The 22,171-nt window shown below is 34.4% G+C and overlaps 3 protein-coding genes and 1 long non-coding RNA gene across 4 annotated transcripts in view; 2 read left to right on the top strand and 2 right to left on the bottom strand.

Annotated features, from left to right (window-relative positions):
* pcyt1bb (phosphate cytidylyltransferase 1B, choline b) overlaps positions 1-22,171 on the top strand; it is a 658,357-nt gene that overhangs the window by 91,436 nt on the left and 544,750 nt on the right. The gene's annotated exons all lie outside the window — the stretch shown is intronic.
* Positions 1,118-4,153, top strand: il13 (interleukin 13). Its single transcript, NM_001199905.1, is given in 4 exon segments — positions 1,118-1,327; positions 1,407-1,466; positions 3,445-3,576; positions 3,663-4,153. Coding segments are annotated over 4 exon segments (474 nt in total). The 5' UTR covers positions 1,118-1,180; the 3' UTR covers positions 3,798-4,153.
* Positions 11,229-12,510, bottom strand: LOC147838966 (uncharacterized). Its single transcript, XR_015520939.1, has 2 exons — positions 11,412-12,510; positions 11,229-11,373 (listed from the first exon to the last, which is right to left on the bottom strand). It is a non-coding gene; the product is annotated as an uncharacterized LOC147838966 (long non-coding RNA).
* On the bottom strand, positions 14,111-15,376 carry pou4f3 (POU class 4 homeobox 3). Its single transcript, NM_131278.1, is given in 2 exon segments — positions 14,111-15,010; positions 15,281-15,376. Coding segments are annotated over 2 exon segments (996 nt in total).

Genomic DNA, 22,171 nt, shown 5'->3' with positions numbered 1-22,171 from the left:
TTCATTTATTGGCTTTTACTGTGCTCAAATTGCTTTGTTTACTCAAATGGATTAAGTTCACAGTACTCATTACAATGAAATAAAGTGTTGCATGCAGAACTGTTGCAAAAAATGTATTTGTGTTGAATTTAAATAAACAAATTAAGTTTAATAATGTTCAACTTAATTTGTTTGTTTAAATTCAGCCCAAATAAAATGTTTGCAACCACTTAACGTAAAATTAGTATTTGAACTTAAATGATTTGTTGCGATCGGTTACTCAAACGGTTTGAGTTACCTTAACTTTTTGGGTTTTACAGTGCACATGAAACCCTCAATTATTCATCTTATTATTTTAAGACAGTTTAATTCTTATAAAGTTATTCTATAACCTTTACACATTTTTTAACCTCTGGCCTAACTATTTAGAGTGTTTTATATCAAAATAAAAATAAAATAAACCTTAATTTTTAAAGTGCATTGATATTTGTGTGTATATTTACTAGATCTGTAAATCTTTTGTCAAATAAATGTAAAAGTTAATGAGATTTTTTAAAAATTCAGGTTAGAATTTGTGTATCAAATTATCAAGCTGTGGGTGTTTAGTTGTTATTTGTTCGTTCTTTCTTTTATTTGATCATTTCTTTCATTTTGCATGGAACTTTCCATAGTCATTATGTATTGTCTCTAAAAATATTCTGCAAATTTTTACTCCTCTTATAATAAGATTTCAAATGTTCGTCATTGGACCTTTGATGCCGTCGTTTGTATGACTGATTAAACCACAATATATCAGCATCAGCTGTAGGCACCAAGCAACTTCATTTATGAACACACAGATTTGCAGCAAAAGCTATCAGTTTTGATCATATTGCAATAATGAAACTTATTTGCACGAGCAAACAGTCGAGATGCAGCCTTCAACCCCAATCTAGCCAAAATCATTATGATTTTCAGGGCAGACAGTGTCACTTCTAGGAAATTAGGACTGTTGTTATCAACCGACCACATCTCAATCAAGATATTCTGTGAGCGAGCAGTAATAAGCGGCGCTTAGCTTACAATGCAAAAAGGATGTTTCATAGCGAGGGCCTGCCTTTTGGAGAGCGTATATATACACAGCATGCAGCTGAGAGAGGATCAGGTATACCTCTGGCCTTCAGACCACTAATCTTTTGAGAAATCCAAGCAAACAGACAAAATGATGAAGACACTTCTGCTGCTCGCCTGCACTGTATTCGTCTCGGGTTTTACGTTGAAAGGCATGGATGCAATGCATAAGACTGTATTAAAGGAGCTTGTTACTGAACTGGAAGCTGTGTTAGTCAATCCCCCAAAAGAGACAAAGGTAAGGACTCTCTTTAATACAGTTCAAACTGTCTGTAAAGATCCAGAGCAGAATGTGATCATATAAATGTTATTTCTAGGCAAAAGAAGAAATCTTCCTTGTAGATCTGGGGAAAAAAGGAAGTGGCCTGAAGTGTGAGGTGAGATGATGATTTTTATACTAAAACAGACATACAAGTGTACAGCATATTTTGATAATGTTTCACATTTATGTGTCATTAATTAATATTAGTTATTGTATGTTACTTCCATTAATGCATTACTGAAATCCAAATCCTTGCTTGTTAACATTAGTGCACTGCCAGTTAACTTGAGCTAACTTTATTTCCTCTTGTTAATAATCAAAATAATAAAATTGTTAGAATTATTTCTATAGGATTATAACTTCTATAAGATAACATTAACTAATACAATTCTTTTGTAGAGTGTTAGTTATTTACAGTTGAATTATTAGCCCTCCTTTGAATTTTTGATTTTTTAAATATTTCCCAAATGATGTTTATCAGAGCAAGGAAGTTTTCACAATATGTCTGATAATATTTTTCTTCTGGAGAAAGCCTTATTTTTTTATTTTGGCTAGAATAAATGCAGTTTTATATTTTTTTTATGAACCATTTTAGGGTCAAAATTATTCACCCCTTTAAGCTATTTTTTTCACTGTACTATTTGTACTATCATCATGACAAAGATAAAATAAATCAGTTATTAGAATTGAGTTATTACAACTATTATGTTTAGAAATGTTTTTTAAAAAAGTCTCTGTTAAACAGAAATTAGGGAAAAAATTAACGGGGGCTAATAATTCTGACTTCAACTGTATCTGTTCAATCTTTACGTTTTGCACATGCACTTGTTACTCTCCTACACTCTCAGAAATAAAGGTACGCAGGCTGTCACTGGGGTGGTACTTGAATGGTCCTTATTGGTACTTGAATGGTCCTTATTGGTACCTAAAAATTTTAGGAGAAACACTTTTGTACTTTTTAGGTACTAATAATATGTTCCCTTTAGGTATTAATATGGACCTTTATAATTTGGACAACCCATTGACAGATCGCGGACCTTTATTTTTAAGAGTGTATGTGAAGCTTAAACAGTATACAGTAGTTAAGTGGTTCAAAAATGTTTTAAAAACTGTCTTAAGACAAGAACAGGTGGTGAATAGTTTTAAGACAACGTTGATGAAAGGTTAGATATACTTCAAATGTTGAATGCTATCATTTTTCCACCTCATTTTTAAACAATAGTTTTAATATCAAGTTTTTTTTTTTCTCTTCCATGATGACAGTACATATTGTACTAGTTATTTTGCAAGATACTAGCATTTAGCTACAAAGTACAATTTCTAAACTTTACTAGGTTATAAAGTTAACTAGGCGAGTTATTGGCAACAATCGTTTGTTTTGTAGACATTCTGAAAAAAAATAAAATAACCTGTAATAATATTAATATTGACCTTAAATTAAACACAAAAAATAATAACTCATTTTATTTCAGTCAAGCATTATATATATATATATATATATATATATATATATATATATATATATATATATATATATATATATATATATATATATATGTGTGTGTGTGTGTGTGTGTGTGTATATTTATATATATATATATATATATATATATATATATATATATATATATATATATATATATATATATATATATATATATATATATATATATAACTTTGTTGAATTTAAGTTGCAACTAATTCTCATTAGATTATAAGTAGACTGTTAGGTTGAGGTTAGGGTTAGTGTAAGTTGACATGTACATGCAAAGTTTCTTATAGTCAGTTAAATGTTTGTTGAAGGAGCATGTCAAAGATATTAAGCAGACAGTCTACAAATACTCAAATGGACCATCAAAATAAAGTGTTACCAATATTTGTCCAAGAAGAAATTATTTTATAGGAAAAACTTTGAAAATTCCCTTGCTCTGTTAAACATGTCTTGGAGAAAAATTACAAATAATAAGACTATTTTAACTGTATATAACCTTTTTTTTAATTTATTTTATTTACCTTTTTAATATTGTGTGATATTTTAATCCTGATTCAATTCCAAGGATTTCAGTCAACCTGTGATTTCGATGTCTTTGCAGCATGATTATTTCTGTCAGGCTGAGGAGGAGATGGTGAAAAAGGTTTCTGGCCTGTCCGGTGTCAAATTTGACCCTTTCCGTACCGACAAGAAACTAATGAGGAATTTAAACACTTACAACCACCAAGACGAGGTTAGCTGAACTCTTAAACATGTCGTCTTCATACAATGCCTTCATCCATCCTGTGGTGAATAACCATGAGGTTTACTGTGTTTCAGAAAAACTGCAAAAAAGAGATCAGGAGTCACGCTGCTGATGAAGACCTAGAAGAAATCACTCTGGATGTTTTCTTGAAAGATCTCTTGAAGTGTGTCAAGAATATAAATAGCCAAAAAAGCCCAAGACCAAGTTAATTTATGAAGGATCAATATTTATTTTTGCCTTTATCTTAAAATGTTCTACCTGAAGACAATTTGAAAGATATCTATATATTGTATTCTTAAATATTGTCTGCTATTTTTTAACTTATATTTTTGGCCTTTCATGCCTTTATTTGTGAAAAGAAATCAAGGACAGAAAGACAAGCATGCAGTGGTTATGATGTGTGTAAGTGTTAAGGCTATCTCTGCCATAAGGTCTGTTGGTTTTGTGTTTTTTTTAATGGTTTTTATTATTGTTATTATTTTGTGAACTACAGATTTTCTGTGAGAACCTTTATTTGTGATCTGTTACTTGCTGTAAGCCAAATAAATTCAGAGCATTACAAAGGACTATGATTTTCGGAGAATATTTCGGAGAATTTTCCAACACATTGTTAAACATAATAGTTTTAATAATTAAGGTCTAATAACAAATTTATTTGATCATTGCTGTGATGACAGTACATAATATTTGGTCACACTTTAAATTAACTGTCGCTTATACCTGTGAACTTACACGGTAACTAGATGTGTAAGTAGTATGTAACTACAGTGTATGTACACACTGGTACATAGTATTTACTTGTGTAATACTCGTGTGACTACACACATGTAACAATACACTGAATAGTATGTGTGAGTTCAAATGTGTAAAGACATTAATAACACAATCTTTGGTAAACTCCCCCTTTAATGTGAATTACTGATGTGATTCTACAATATACTTTAAAACCACATATAAGCATAAGGCATTTTAATATTTCCATATACACTTTTTTGGTAGAAGTTTACTGTTGTTAAACTGTTGCACAGAGGCTTAGGTTTTATATATTGCACAGTAATTTGTGACCATTTTACACTTTATATTGATTGGACAGTTCCTGAGGATTAACCCTGTAATTACACTGGTATCACTAGGTGAAACCTTCTAATGCAGCATTAGTTCTGCTGTTCTTATTCTAATACAGTGTTCAGAAGTACATGGTATGCAAACACATGTGAAAGTAGGAAAACACCTGCAAGTATATTGTTGTTACACGATGCACTTATGTAATTCTTGTTGCAGATGTGTTCTTTCTTAGTGTTGTTACCAAAGTCCTGTTTCATGTTTGAACTTACTATTCAGTGTGTTTTTACATGTGAGTAGTTACACCAGTGTTTCACAAGTAAATGCTATGTCTGAGTGTATACACACACTGTAGTTACAAACTGCTTGTACATCTAGTTACCATGTAAGTTTTGGGATTTAAGTATTGTATAACTATTGTTAGTTCTGTAGACAGTCGGAAAAAAACAGTCTTGTTGTTTTATTTCAGCTAGAATAAAAGCAATTAAAACAAATTTTAAAAGCCATTTTGTGGACAAAATGATTAGCCCCTTTAAGCTATATATTTTCCCGATAGTCTACAGAACAAACCATCATTATACAATAACTTGCCTAATTACCCTAACCTGCATAGTTACCCTCATTAACCTAGTTAAGCCATTAAATGTCACTTTAAGCTATATATGTATGTATGTATATATATATGTATATATATTACAAATGATGTTTAACAGAGCAAGAAAATTTTCACAGATTGTCTGATTACATAAGTTCAAAGTACTCATATAGATTAGTTTTTTAACTTAAATTGTCTTGAAAATATCTAGTAAAATATTATTTACTGTCATCATGTCAAAGATAAAATAAATCAGTTATTAGAAATGAGTTAATAAAACTATTATGTTTAGAAATGTGCTATAAAAATCTTTTCTCCGTTAAACAGAAATTGTTTTTTTTGCCTAAGGGGGCTAATAATATTTACCTTAAATGGTTTTAAAAATAAAATAACTGCTTTTATTCTAGCTGAAATAAAACAAATGAGACTTTCTCCAGAAGAAAAATATATAGGAAATAGTGTGAAACATTCCTTGCTCTGTTAAACATAATTTGTGAAATATTATATATATATATTGGTTATTACATTTGACCTTAACTCTATTAAACAACTATACAGTTGAATTCAGAATTATTAGCCCCATTTGAATTTTATATATATATATATATAAATATTATATATATATATATATATATATATATATATATATATATATATATATATATATATATATATATATATATATATATATATATATTTATGTATGTATATATGTATATATATTTACAAATGATGTTTAACAGAGCAAGAAAATTTTCACAGATTGTCTGATTACATAAGTTCAAAGTACTCATATAGATTAGTTTTTTTAACTTAAATTGTTAGTTGAAATTGGTTTCCTCAAACAGTTTGAGTTTTCTTAACTTATTGGGTTTTACAGTTCTCAGTAGGATTGAGTTCTCTTCCTTTATTGCGTTTTACTGTGCTCAAATTGCTTTGTTTACTCAAATGGAGTAAGTGCACGGTACTCATTGGGATTCATTTTTGAACTTAAATGGTTTGTTGCAATCAGTTTCCTCAAATGGTTTGAGTTACCTTAACTTTTTGGGTTAACTGTAAAAGGGATAGTTCGCCCAAAAATGGAAACTGACACCCTCAAGTGATTTCAAACCTTAAAGAGTTTCTTTTTTTTCTGTTGAACACAAAATTATTTATTTTAAAGAGTGTTAAAAACCTGCCATTGACCTCCTATGAAAAACTAAAACAATGGAAGTAATGGTTACAGGTTTTTAGCATATTTAAAAATCTTCTTTTGCATTCAACAGAAGAAAGAAACTCAAACAGGTTTGTGACGCAAGAAAGAGTTGCTGAACTTTCTTATCAAATACAAAAGCATGTTGGATATCAATTTAATGAAAATTGTTGATCTACTGCTGTTAAATATGTGCAATCTTTGCTTTCACAAGTGTTTAGCAATGAGGTGTAGACCAGTGCCCCATAGTGGGAGCTCACGAGAACATGTGGAGTGACATAAGCAAGCTGCATGAGTGCATGTATTATTCAAAGGCAATTCAAGAGCCAAGTGTGCACACGTCCCACAATCCGGCACACTTTAAAAGGGGCGCGAATGATCAGATACCCGTCCCTATCAGCCACAGGGTCAACTCCATTACAGTTTTGTGGTGTCACATAGCCTGGACTTGCTCTTCTGGGTTTTTAAAAAAATCTAGGAATTTTGCATGTTAAAGGGATAGTTCACCTAAAAATAACAAATAACACACCCTTAAGTGTTTCCAAACCTTTGACCTTTGAAGAAAGCTGAAAACTTGTAACCTTTGACATTCATAGCAGGAAAACAAACATGGAACTCGATGGTTACAGGTTTCCAGTTTTCTCCCAGCTAGTTTCATGTCATAAAGAAACTTATAAAGGTTTGTAACAATGGAAAGAAATCAAAATTAGGACTTTTTTTTAAAGTAGACCTACTATTCCTTTAATTCAAGAACGCATTTAGTGCTGCATGTACAGTAGAATTAAAGCCATAACCATTCTCTCAATGGCCAATTACTAGACAGCTGCTTAACACAAGTGTATAGCCTACCACTTTATTGGAATTTTGATTGTTGAAAATTATGATTGTTTATGAAATCATTCCCTATACTTCAGCATTTCATGTAGATTAAAATGTTTAGCTTTTTTAACACTAAATATATTTTTCACAACTGTGTCCTGAGTTTGTCAGCCAGTCAATACTCAAAATGCCATGTTTTAAGTTCAGTGGACGCATGATAACAGGCTCAAGTGAATATATTTATAATAAAGTAAAATAATCATATTTAAAATATTCCCAACCTATTTTTAAACTAAAATCTTTTTTATAATTTCATTCAGTTGAAGTATGTCCTATTTACTTTTTGCCATAATACGAGTTCGAAATTGTACGATATTTGAAAGGACGCTTTGCACCAAACCCACCACTAAATACAACCGTAATTGGGGGGTGAACAAATCGTACTAAATTGCACGAATGTGATCGTACAAATCCAAACCAACAGCCACTATATCAAAAAGTTACGAATTGCCGAGACAGCATTGATCTCAACATACTAGGTCTAATACCAACTAAAGCCTAAAGAGCTGCGTTTAATTTTCACCATTCGGATCATTCCGCAGTGGCGACCCCTGATGGAGAAGGGTTAGGTCAAAGAAAGAATGAGTGATTTCCAATCATGACTCCTGTAAACTTTATTCAGTCCTACATCCAAGTAGGTTTAGGCTACTGTTCGATTTGTGAATATTCTGGTTTTATTATTAGCCTACTTTTTTCTGTCTTAAAGTAATTGATACTGAAACTTTCATTAGCTTTACAGCCTTGGCCTACTCATTGTATTGCTTATTTACCACTGACAGAAATCTGACAGAGGTTTTTGTTTGGACTCATTAGTCATTGCATGTTTAAAACAATTATATAACCTGATCTAGTTTTGACTATGCTATTGTGGAATGTTATATCCATGCGTTTTATATTTGACCAGTGTAAAACGTTTTAATAACGTTTATATAAGCAGCTCAAAACAAGTTTTGGATATTAGTCTCAAATTCGGTCAAAACATCTTTAAACCTTTGGCTTATATTTCATATAATTTCAAGGGTGAGCCTATTTTAAAAGAAATTTAGGTTTTGTAGACAGGAAACTTCAAAATGTCTTAAAACAAAACCAGAATGAGAATTATATAAATTTCGGCCAGAATAAACGACCATACTTATTTTACCAGATCGTATTTGGGTGAATTAATGAATAATAAGATTTTTGTATCATTCTTTTTATTTCAGACTCATAAGTCCAGTACCTAACAAAGTACCCCAAATAAATCAACAACATAATCATGAGTGTACAAAAGCTACTTCATTACTATTTAAAACACACACAACATTTAATCCAATAATTCCAGTGTCAGAAGCGGTAGCTTGTATAATGTGGCATCACCTAAAACAATTATAATTAAATTAGGACCTACTTAGTCCACACAAAACATTAAACACAGATTTCCTTAACAGTAAAGAGCTTTGTTATTAGCCTTACTTCTGTCCTGCACGCATCTCGGGGGCTTAATTAAAATTCGCAGGGCATCATTAAATGCCGCCTGGAGCTTTTTCATTTTAGATTTACTGTTGCTTTTATATTTATACTTCAATCGCGCAATATATACAGTGAAGTAGGCTACAGTAAGTTTTAAAACAGCTCTTTTAAAATAATATCTGCACATACTAAAATATGTGTATTTTAAAATTGTGACCTATGCCTATTTCTTTAAATCAATTTCATAATATATATTTTTTTCAGATATTTGATTTACATTTATCTTTTTTTATCCAACATTTTTTTTTCTCTTGCAAAATGAAAGGCTTTACAATTCGTTTTTTATTCTTTCCAACAGAAAATTGTAAAAAGTCAGAATTGCAAGATCAAGAGACAAAAGTTTAAATTGCGAGGAAACTTAATTTGTAACATGATTGTCTATGTCGAATTTTCTTTCTTTTTTTTTTAAAGAATTATAATCTTTATAATTTTGCAGCTGCGAGTTTAATCTCGTTGCAATGTGTAATTATCTAAATTGCGAGAAACTGCCAGTAACTTAAAATATGCCTGGTGCAGTTTTGTGATATCAGAAATTGTGACATCATCATACGCCTATATTGTTATTATTACTAGCTTATTATTTTACTATTCTTAAACTTTCGTCGATTTTTTAGAGCAATGTATAGCCTAATTTAGCAAAGTTGGCAAGAGTGTGTTTGACATTCAAGTAGTCTACAAAGAGATAGCCTAACAACAAAGATACGCCCAAAATTCACCTTTGAAGGACGGCCTCAAGTTTCCCGGTAACAGTACCCCCCTGGATAACCCCGTGAGTTATCGCTTTGAGACACCGCGGGCAAATGCCTAAGGTGGCTTGGCGTGTGATGATGATAGGAACGGACTAATAAAGCACACCGGGCTCGCTGTCTGCCTCCGCATTGGCTGCATTCTCATGTGTTGCTGCTGGCACTGTATAAATAATTAAAGCGTCGATGTCTTAACTCTGCCATTCTCGTGCGCAAACCCGGAGTGTCAGAGCAAGAACAACCGCTTGCCCCGCAGAGGGAGAGGGGGGCGCACCATCTTCCAAGAGACAGTCTATGGTTGCATGGTCTCCATCCTCATTCTGTCAGATCTTCTTTGCTCTGAAATAAAAACATGAATTCTCTCTCTCTCTCTCGCTCTCTCTCTCTCTCTCTCTCTCTCTCTCACACACACACACACACACACACACACACACATTTGCATTCAGAAATTGCTTTATGAAAAAAACATAAGCGCAGTAAATAATAAATCAGAATGAACAATAAGCTACACAAAACAATCAACATGTTAAAACAAATTGTAAATCAATATACTCTGTTTCAGACAGATACGCATGTATCTTACAACCTCGCTGTCAAGAATTTAGGCTGTAGTCATTGCCTGCTTTAAACATTAAACCCTTTTAAATCTATTGATTCTTGTTTTTCCCTTTAAACGGAGGATATGTGAAACTTATTAATATAACTCATTTTTTGTTTTGTTATTTTCTTCATGGGAGAATGCTTATTTTGGACACATTATCAAACACCCTGATGCGCTTGCAACATGGTCTAAAACAAAATGCTCTCTTGCGACGTAAAATATTAAAGAAAATATGCAAAAATTTAAATGTAAATACTTTTACAGTCCAGTAACATTTCAGTCCAAACATATTCCACCAATTTTGAACATGCACAGGTATTTTCTTTGTATGTGCGAGACCGACTGAGCACAATAAACTTTTGTAAATTGTAAAACCTTATTTATAGTTTATGTGCGACACAAGTTAGTTTATGCGTACGAATTTATACGAATTAGCCACTGAATCAAAAAGTTACGAATTGCCGTGAGATTGTGTTGTTTATGCCTACGTGTAATAGCCAGGTAACAGCCTATATTAAAATAGGATAATAAATGCAAATTGCAATTGGTTGTTATTTGTACTACATATAGGCTACAGTGAAGTTGATACTTATAGAATTTTTGACTGGGGAAAAGTTGATGTCCCTAAAGCAAGAGTCAAACATTACCATTCAACGTGCCATATGATGTTCTTTATGACACATGAGTTGCTGGAGGCCTCTTTCGAAAGATCATCAATAATTCAGTCCTCATCACTGGCCACATGCCCCAGCTCAACTTATGCTGGTTCACAGCGTTGTTTGGATGTCATGTAAATAATAATAATAATAATGATTTAATGATAATTATATTGTTTTAAAAGTAAATATCATCGATGTAATATAATCTTATCCATTGCCCACCTCCTCCAAAATCCTAATATAACTGATGAATTATGATCAATCTTAGGAAATGTTAGGCTATATTTTTGAAAAAAAAAAATCGTATAATGCATTTTAAAATGTAACCCAGGCCTATTTGTCTTTATATCAAACTAATAAAATATATACGAAACACTTTCAAAATGTTGTGTAATAATTAAAAACAATATCATACATGCTAAAAGGGATTTGTGGCAGTCAATCTTTGAAATTACCAAGTTAAGGTAATAATAACACACATCACCTACCCAAAACTTGCGTATTAAAATAACGTAAAAAAATGGGAAAAACAAGCATATTTTCTACAATACTATACTAATACAATAATATACTTTGCTACAATAATAATCTAACGCTCTCGGCATTTCTATGGAATAATTGAAACGCCTGTAACAGCATAAGGCACACGGCTGCAACAATATAACTATTACTTCTTACAACCTGACAGTGAACAACTCAGATAATCATTCATCGTCCTACCTGAACAGCGTCTCTTCTCTTCCCTTGAGCCTGTAAGAAGCGTTTCCTGACTAACAACTCTCCCTTCAGCTCTCTGCCTGTTTTATACCAATATACAATTAATATTGCATCGTCATTACTTAATAATTTCAAATCCCTCTGCACAAAGCCGTGACAGACATTTATTATTCAGCGACGTCTGCTTAAACATGTTGCCAACCCAAATTAGAAAAGGAGGGAAAATACTTGAAATTGTCTTATTTTTTTAATCCTTTCTCGCTCTATCTTTTCCTAAATGACGTAATTAGGTGGTGATTAGTCTGTATAACTCATTAATGTTTAATCATATTTGAGCTGAAGTAGCTAATAAATAAAACAGCGCAATTATTAAAAATTAATGATACTACAATGATTTTGACGCGAAAGACTCTGGATATAATTTTATACAATGTAAAAAAGAATACAAGTGGATGCACACACACACACACACACACACACAATCAGACATTGTTTGTGAAGTCAGAATTATTAGAATCATTATTATCATTATCAAAATTCAGAATCATTATCAGAATAATATTATTATCAGAATTATTATTAGTCAGAATGAATTCTTTTCTTTTTTTAATTATTATAATAAATTAATTTATTATAAATACATTTTTAATTAAGTTATTTTTAACAGAGCAAGGACATTTTCAGTGTCTGATAGTATTTTCTTCTGGAGAAAGTCTTATTTGTTTTATTTCGGCTGCAATAAAAAGTTTTAATTAATATTTAAAAAAAAACATTTTGAGGTCAAAATTATTAGCCCCTGTAAGCTACATTTTTTCAAAACAAACCATCCTTTTACAATAACTTGCCTAATTACCCTAGCCTGCCTATAACCTTAATTAACCAAGTTAAGCCTTTAAATGTCACATTAAGCTGTATCGAAGTGTCTTGAAAAATATCTGGTAAAATATTACTCTCATCATGACAAAGATAAAATAAATCAATTATTAAAAATTAGTTATTTAAACTATTATGTTTATAAATAAATCTTCTCTCCTTTAAACAGAAATTGGGGGACAAAATAAAAGGGGGGTGTAATAATTCTGACTTCAACTACATATATATATATATATATATATATATATATATATATATATATATATATATATATATATATATATATATATATATATATATTTATTTATTTATATATATATATATATATATATAGAGAGAGAGAGAGAGAGAGAGAGAGAGAGAGTTTTTTCTCATATATAAAATTTCTTTTTGTTTTTACACAAGTGATTAAATAAAACTCCCATGGCTTTGAAAAAAATTAACAGTTTATTAACATTAAATGTCACACATCTTGTAAAGTGAATTTTAAACGTGAGAGTGATTGCAGTGGCTACATTATGCAAATCAAATAGCAGCATTCTTTATTACACCATCAGTTTGATGATCGTTCACGAGAAAAAAATCGTGACAGTTAGTGAGAACATGTGATTTTCACCATATGTGCAATCTGACAAAACATTCAAGCGATTATTACAAATTTCAAAGCACATTTCAAGTGATAATATTAACAATAAAGTAGACTTTGTGCGCAAAAATGTATAGGAATATAAATAAGTCTTTAAATACCAAAACACACGTACACACTTCAAAATATAATTTCGCGTGTGATAATACTGAAACAAAGTTTTAGTAGCTGTTCAGTTGATCCTGGAAAATGCATTGCAGATGTTATTATTAAAATATCAAGAATTCAACAGTATTGCTTTGTAAAGTAGTGATAAATTAAATATAGATTTTTTATTTTAATAAAATAAACAATAATAATTTACATAACAATGTCCATGTTACACTGTTAGTGTAGGCTAATTAAAAAACACATCAATGTGTAATCCCAATCAATCCCATACATTAACATTAAATGCTACACATTTTTCCATGAGTCTTGCTCACATAAATAAAAAGTAACATGAACACTGCGTGTAAATATGATCGACATACTTTCAAGTTTGAAATTGTACATCACAGTGTGCGAATTATTCAACGGAGCAGAGTCAAATTTCTCAAGGCCTTTCGAGATAAATAGTTTAACACATCTCGAGCCAATAAAAATGAATTAATAAATGAATAATGGCCCTTTGCCGCACTACTATGGTAAACTATATTTAAAACTAAACCGAGACTAATTAGTCAATGTTTTATGCAAATTTGCTGAATGAAAACGCTCAAGCAACTACTGTTGCTTCGATTACCAAAGTCATACAGGACTTAATGAACTTTTGATTGCTAAATCGTTTGAAAGGCTGTTGAACTTTGCATGTACCCACATGTAAAAAATACTCAAAGACTACATGCCTCATATAACACACAGATTTGGTATGACAGATATGTTATGACATTTTAAAGAGGGGCATCAATGCTTTATAAAGGTTACAGACGTCCTGGAATAATTCGCACAGTTTCCACCAGTCTGAGGCGATGTGAAAAAATATTATAGGCTTATAATTATGAGGGGGGGAAAGATTTAGATCCCTGTGGTGTTCCTAAAATGTCTACTTTGCTCTAACAGTATTAGTGCACTGCTGAATACTTCATCCTTTTCTGTTTTTGCCGTTGATTACAGAACCAAACCCGAACCACGTTCTTCTTTAGATCCAACTTCTCCGCGATAGCCGCGATTTTTTCCGACGACGGTCGCGGCTGGATTGCAAAATATGCCTCGAGCGAACGCTTCTCCGGAGCCGCGATGGACGTACGCTTTCGTTTCCTCTCGTTCCCATTAAAAAGGTCCGGTTTCCCGTTTTTCTCCCGGTAAGCAGCTTCAGCTTCCTCCAGCCAAGCTTGGAGGACGGGTTTGAGGGCGATCATGTTGTTGTGTGAAAGTGTTAAGGACTCGAATCTGCAGATGGTGCTTTGGCTCAGCGAGCCGACCCCCGGTATCTTCAGGTTGGCGAGAGCAGAGCCCACATCCGCCTGGGTCACTCCTAACTTTATCCTCCGCTGCTTGAACCTCTCCGCGAACGCCTCCAGCTCTCTTGGATCGGACTCGACGTCGTTGACGCACGCCATGCCGTTGTGGACCGACAGGGTGTGCGGGTGGCCCATCGCCATTGCTTGGTGTAAGTGACCCATTTGCAGGTGATGCTGGTGGGCTTGTGTGGTCATCACCGATGGATCCGGCGGCGCCCCCATGCCGCTGACCGATAAACTCGAGGAAATGTGGTCGAGTAGGTCCCCCTCCAGGGTCTGGTGGCTGAGGTGGTGGTGATGATGCGACGGGAGGTTGGATGATGGGTGAGATATGGGCACTGTGGACGAAGAGGAGGTGCAGGGCACGCTGCTCATGGTATGGTAGGTGACGTCCGTCTTGAAAGGGTGACTCTTGCCGTGAGACACGATGTCAGCCGCCGCCAGAGCTTCAGCGCGGGCCAGCAGACTCTCATCAAAGCCGCTGAATATATTGCCCTGGAGCTGCAGGCAAGAGCGCGCATATGGAAGTCAGTGGGGAATTGTGTCAACTCTGGATTAAAGAACATTCCCAAGCACCCTCCTCAAAGCACAGGTCATAAAAATTAATATGAAAGCAGCAGCTTTGCTTGGATAGGCATGTGGGTAGGAGAGAGAGAGTCAGAGTAAAGAAAGGAGAAGTTGGGAGGGAGGGATGAATGGATGCTGGAGCAACTCAAAACACCTCAAAGTGACAGAATGGTAACAATACGAGGAGTTTAGCGTGAGACGTACCTGCGGGGCAGGTAGGCACACCCGCCGCATGCCCTCGGAGCTCGGGTGCAGCGCAGGGTGCATGGAGAAGTGCTGCTTGCCGTTCATGGTCATCATCTTCGTTGCGCACCTTGCAGGTGAGTGGACCTGACATGGAGGAAACGCGGCGCTCTGGCTCGACGCTCCTCGTGTGTGTTCAGTTTCCATTGGCAGCGCCTCACGGGTTCTCCCCCCACCCCAAACTCACACTGCCCTCCCGCCTCCATCTACTCGGGATACAAGTGGCAAACTGGTCTGACACTCACGCGTGGGATTTCGTAGGTTATTTAACCCAGTATTTCAACGAAGTGATTTAAAAAAAATAAATAGCCTAAATATTGACATATTTAGCCTAATAATAAAACTAATGATTTTATTGACGTTGATTAAATAAATAAATTGATATAAATAAATTAATTAAAAATGTAATAATTTATATTTTTATTTTAACATATTGAAATGCAGATCAGTTTTTAATCTGATAATAGCAATGCTAAATTTATTAAATGTCTTTGTTTTCAAATGCCAAAATAGGAAATCGGATGGTAAACTGTAGACAGAAGTGTAATTCTGTAAATAATTTTTCGGTTTTACTTTATGAATTACAGTACAATAATTATTTACAGTAGGCTGCTTATAACAATTAAAAATACCCTTATGTATCTCCAGAATTATACATGTCCACTTTAATGCACAAGCATGGCTATACTATATATGTTTTTTATGACAATTCTTTGTTTTTATGTAAATAAACTATCATGTGTAGAATATTGTGTTCATTATTAAAAGTAATAACACAAATATATAGCAGGCTACCACATTTTGATTTGTATTTATTTAAATCCATTTGAAATTGCAATGAAAGTTGAAGCTCACAGTCTACTCCACGAACTTTCACCTTGGCTGACCCCTAATCTTCATTGGCTGTTGAATGTGACAGAGCTGCTCTCACCTGCCCTGCTCACAGCTATAGGGCATTAAAAATAAACACAATTATGCATTTATGTTTATTTAATATAGCTCGATCAAATATATTTGTCAAGTTCTTAGCCTTTGGCTGATGCAAGTCAATCGAATGGAATATAAAATATAAGCGTTAAACAGCATGTAAAAAAAACTTTAAATGAACACCCCACCAAAGTGGTTTGGTAAATGACATTGCAAACATGTTTCTGGCAGTTGGAAGTAAACACCTGTTATACCTCCATGGTGACCGTGATGGTGGCTGTAGAAAGAGAAGCCAGGCAGTGCAGTGACACAGATGCACCATCCGATCCCATCCACCTCTCCTGTTCCCCCAGACGCTCAATTATTCATCTGCTATGTGGCGGGCATCCATTACCTCTCTGGCATTTTCTCATTCATTACGCAGATTAACAGCGCGTACCTTTTTTAAGTCTTGGCAAAATTCTGAGCAGTCTTGTTGTGCCAACTGTGTCATGATATTAACTAATCTAGCGTATGAAACCTTTTATGATAAAGTCATGTCCCTATCCATCTCAAGATAAAGTTTCAGCTCATGAATATTTAACAAGCATAACCTAAAAATGCCCCATTCATATCTCATCGGTTCATCTTGATTTACATTTTCCGTAGTGTGTGCGAGATCTTTAGATGCGCTTCAGAAGTCGAATGGTTTCATCATTAATCTGCCATTTTAACTGTTGCCGAAAGTTACTTGAAGATTCTAAATTTCATTTAACCTTGTTGCAGGGAACTTGAGGTTTGTCATTTCTTTCTTTCTTTTTTTTCCTTTTTTTTTGATAGTGGAAGTAATGTCCATGTATACGTGAAGTCAGTTAAAATAAATTGCATGTAATGATTTTTTATATAAATTAGCATAGGTCTCTGTCTCTTCACGCCCTTAGAAAATTAGTATGCAAAAGGTAAATTTTGGTGCATTTAAACAAAACGGGTATGTTTTTTTAACAGGTATATCCATTAAAATAAGTGTTGGTTCACATACCATCTTTAGGCATAGGTTTTAGGTTTTTGTTTTAGGTTTATTGTTCCCCCAATTTCTGTTTAACTGAGAGAGTATTTTTTCAACACATTTTTAAACGTATTTTAATAACGCATCTCTAATAACTGCTTTATTTTATATTTGCCATGATGACAGAAAATAATATTTGACTAGATAATTTCCAAGACAGTTCTATACAGCACTTCTATATTGCATATAATGATATTTTTTTTAATAAATTAGCATAGGTCTCTGTCTCTTCACCCCCAGATAATTAATATACAAAAGGTAAATTTTGGTGCATTTAAACAACGGGTATGTTTATTTAACAGATATATCCATTAAAATAAGTGTTGGTTCGCATACCATCTTTAGGAATAGAAAGAAAATACAGTTTAATTGAAACGAGCTATTTCAACAACAATAAAAATTACAGACAACGACATTTCAATTAAATGCTATATGATTTATGTTTCTCTTGATTTTTCCTGTCAAACATTAATTTGGGTGTACTATATATATATATATATATATATATATATATATATATATATATATATATATATATATATATATATATATATATATATATATATATATATATATAATGAAGTCAGAATTAATAGCCCTCCTGAATTATTAGCCCCCCTTGTTTATTGTTCCCCCAATTTCTGTTTAACAGAGAGAATATTTTTTCAACACATTTTTAAACATATTTTGATAACGCATCTCTAATAACTGCTTTATTTTATATTTGCCATGATGACTGAAAATTATATTTGACTAGATATTTTCCAAGACAGTTTTATACAGTTTAAAGTGATGTTTAAAGGCTTTACTAGGTTAATTAGGGTAACTAGGCAGAATATGGTAGGCTAATAAGGCAAGTTATTGTATAACAATGGTTTGTTCTGTAGACTAAAGATGTAGCCTAAATAAGCTAATAATTTTAAGCTAAAATAGTTTAAAAAAAATAGAAACTGCTTTTATTCTAGCTGAAATAAAAAAAAAGACTTTCTTCAGAAGAAAAAATATTATCAGATATAATGTGAAAATTTCCTTGCTCTGTTAAACATCATATGGGAAAAATAAATAATGAAAAAAAAAAATTAAATGGGGTTTAATAATTCTGATTTGAACTGTATTTATATGCTAAATTAATCAAATGTTTATTGTAAAAGTAAATAATTATTTTTGCATCATAAAGTTATATTTAAATTACTTTTTTAATTACAGTCTGGGAGATGACCAGCTAAAACCAGCTTGACCAGCCTAGCCAAGCTGGGAGTCCAGCCGAAACCAGCTATATCCAGCTTAAACCAGGCTGGTCAAGCTGGTTTTAGGTGGATTTGGCTGGTCATTTTCCAGCCTGACAAACTAAGACCAGGCTGGAAATGGCTGGAAACCAGCCTGAAATAGCCAAAACCCCTCTAAAACCTGGCTGGTCGACCAGCTAAAACCAGCCAACCAGCCTAGGCTGGTTTAAGCTGGATTTTTCAGCTGGGATGCTACTTTTGCTAATGCTAATGCTAATTTTTTTTTACCAGTAAGTGGCTGTAAACTATTTAAATTTGGGCTGAATTTAAACAAATCAAGCTGAACGTACTAAGGATTCCTTTTAAAAAGGAATGTCCAAGCCATGCTCGTATACAGCAACAAACCAATTATGGTGACAGTGTTCTTGACAGCCAAACCACCTGACTGATGCTTCAGCATTAGGTCTCACATTGCATGCATGGAAAGATCAACCTCACGGTGACTTCACAAGTCTCTCAGACTGATAGCCTCGCATCTGCCCACATCATCTCGAAGCCTCCCATTGTCATCTAGAAAACAGATTCATTATTTAAGGTTTGCGATGGTATTTACGGGCTTGTCATCATCCGGCAGCAACGTGGCACTGATTTCAGATGACATGTTTTATTGATTTGGTTTTGGTGAGATGTGACAGGAGTTTGCTCTTCTGTAGGCATTATAGTCTGTGTTCCGCGGTACGGTCATGCAGTCGTCGTCGGTGTGTTTGCTCCATCTATTTCCATTCGTATCCAGGCTCCATAAGCGAGCTCTGAGTGCTTGTCGCTCCAGCAGCAGGGGATGAGAGAATGACGAGCGGGGTAAAACTGCTAGCTGACGTGCGTCCCACGGGGCAATCAACACTGCTTGCATTAAATCAAATAGACTCTGAGTGTTTTTCACTTGGCTTCCCAGAGTAAGAGAAGGCAGTGCATTATTCATGAATATTTGAATATGTCAAAGCCACTGAAGCCAAATTAACTTGAACACCCTGCTGAAAGTTTGGGTAAGATGGGTGGGATATGGGGCAATGTACTTTATTTTATTTATTCATTTATTTGGCTTGTAATATGACGAGCTGGAATGTATAGCTTTGATTTAAAATACACTTATGATGCTGCCGCCATCATGCTTCACTGTAGGGATGGTATTAGCCTGGTGATGAGCGGTGCCTGGTTTTCTTCGAACGCAACCCCTGGCATTCACTCCAAAGAGTTCAATTTTAGTCTCATCTGACCAGAGAATTTAGTTTCTTATAGGCTGAGAGTCCTTCAGATGCCTTTTGGCAAACTCCAGACGGGGAGTGGCTTCCGTCTGACCACTCTACCATACGGGCCTGATTGGTGGATTGCTGCACAGTTGGTTGTTCTTCTGTAAAGTTCTCCTCTCTCCAAAGAAGAACGCTGGAGCTCAGACAGAGTGATCATTGGGTTATTGATCACCTCCCTAACTAAGGCCCTTCTCCCTGATCACTCAGCTTAGATGGCCGGCCAGCTCCAGGAAGAGTCCTGGTGGTTCCAAACATCTTCCACTTACGGATGATGGAGGCCACTGTGCTCATTGGAACTTTCAGAGCAGCAGAACTGTTTAAGTAACCTTCCCCAGCCTTGTGCCTCGAGACAATCCTGTCTTGGAGGTCTACAGACAATTCCCTTTGTCTTCATGCTTGGTTTGTGCTTTGACATCCAATGTCAACCCTGACGTCATCGACTTTCCCTTTAAGATTTAAAGGGCTAGCATTGCACCAGACCCCCTTACGAGGTTTCGTTTGAAAGAGTAGAATCTATATTTTATGCACATATGCATCAATTTGGTTTTTATTCTACTGTACAAAAGTTATTTGCACTTAAATACACAGTATTTTGGATACCTGAGCTAGGTATTTTACATTGGTTCATTTTCATATTTTTCATATGACAGATATGACATATGCAGTGGGTAGCACGTTCGCCTCACAGCAAGACGGTCACTGGGTTGCTGGTTCGAACCTCGGCTCAGTTGGCGTTTCTGTGTGGAGTTTGCATGTTCTCCCTGCATTCGCGTGGGTTTCCCCTGGGTGCTCCGGTTTCCCCCACAGTCCAAAGACATGCGGTACAGGTGAATTGGGTAGGCTAAATTGTCCGTAGTGTGTGTGTGTGTGTGTGAATGACTGTGTGTGGATGTTTCCCAGAGATGGGTTGCGGCTGGAAGGGCATCCACTGCGTAAAAACTTGCTGGATAAGTTGGCGGTTCATTCCGCTGTGGCGACCCCGGATTAATAAAGGGACTAAGCCGACAAGAAAATGAATGAATGTTTCCATGACGCAGAAGTGAAAACAATACATTTATGATCAATAAGCAGCCCCAGATAGCACAGACAGCTGTCGTCTCTTACCTTATGCTGTGTGCTTCAGGGCCATTCTCCTCTGTTTTTGAGGTGATGTGCATAAGTAATCCTTTTATTTGTCTGATGTGGTTCAAACACAGTGAATTATATTTGATCAAACAAAAGAATAGGGAAATATGAAAACAATGATCGATCCCTGTGGCTTATATAGCACCTCTTATCAGTTATACCAGTCTATAATACCAGTTTACAGTCTGTTACCAAAAAAAAAAAATACAGGCTATGTTACCAACCAATAATGTAGAGACTTTGGTGACATCTGGTGGCTAATGATGGCATAAAATTTCAAAATATATCAACATTTCAATGCCACTAATGACTGTATTACTTAATGGCTCTATGGGAGGCGCTGTTTGTTGGGATGTGTGTGTGAGTATGTTTTTTCACAATGTCGTTATGGGGTTTGGTGTATAGCATTTTGAGGAAATAAATACATTTAATCAATTTTGGAATAAGGCTGTAACAAACAAATGTGGAAAAAGTGAAGCACTGTGAATACTTTCTGGATGCACTCTATATTGCAAAAAAGGAAGCAAGAACAGAGACTTTTTAATTAGAGGCTTAATGTCATCTAGTTTGAAGGTTTCAGGCACATATTCTAGTAGTATGGATCAACTCAAAATGTAAGAAAAATAAAGTTACCAACTTTTATAACCTTCAATCCCTTGCAATGCAAATCTGCTAATGAGCCATTTAATTCCTTTAAAATGTAACCTAAATCACCACTTACATTGCAATATACAGTGCATCCGGACACTATTTATAGCGCTTCACTTTTTTCCACATTTTTATGTTACAGCCTTATTCCAATATGGATTAAATTTATTAATTTCCTCAAAATTCTACACACAATACCCCATAATGACAATGTGGAAAAGATTTTTTGAAACTGTAGCAAATTTATTACAAATAAAAACCTGAAAAATCACATGTACATCAGTATTCACAGCCTTTGCCATGAAGCTGTACATACCTGTAGAGCTCAGGTACATTCTGTTTCCACTGATCATTCTTGAGATGTTTCAGCAGCTTAATTGGAGTTCACCTGTGGTAAATTCAGTTGATTGAACATGATTTGTAAATACATACACCTGTCTATATAAGCTCCCAGGGTTGACAGTGCATGCCAAATCACAAACCAACCATGAAGTCAAAGGAATTGTCTGTAGACCCTCCGAGACAGCATTGTCTCAAGGCTGGGGAAGGTAACAGAAAATATTCAGCTGCTCTG

Source organism: Danio rerio, chromosome 21, assembly GCF_052040795.2.
Source record: "Danio rerio strain M-AB ecotype USA chromosome 21, GRCz13ab, whole genome shotgun sequence".
NCBI classification, from domain to species: Eukaryota; Metazoa; Chordata; class Actinopteri; order Cypriniformes; family Danionidae; genus Danio; species Danio rerio.
This window is presented reverse-complemented; position numbering and strand designations above follow the sequence as displayed.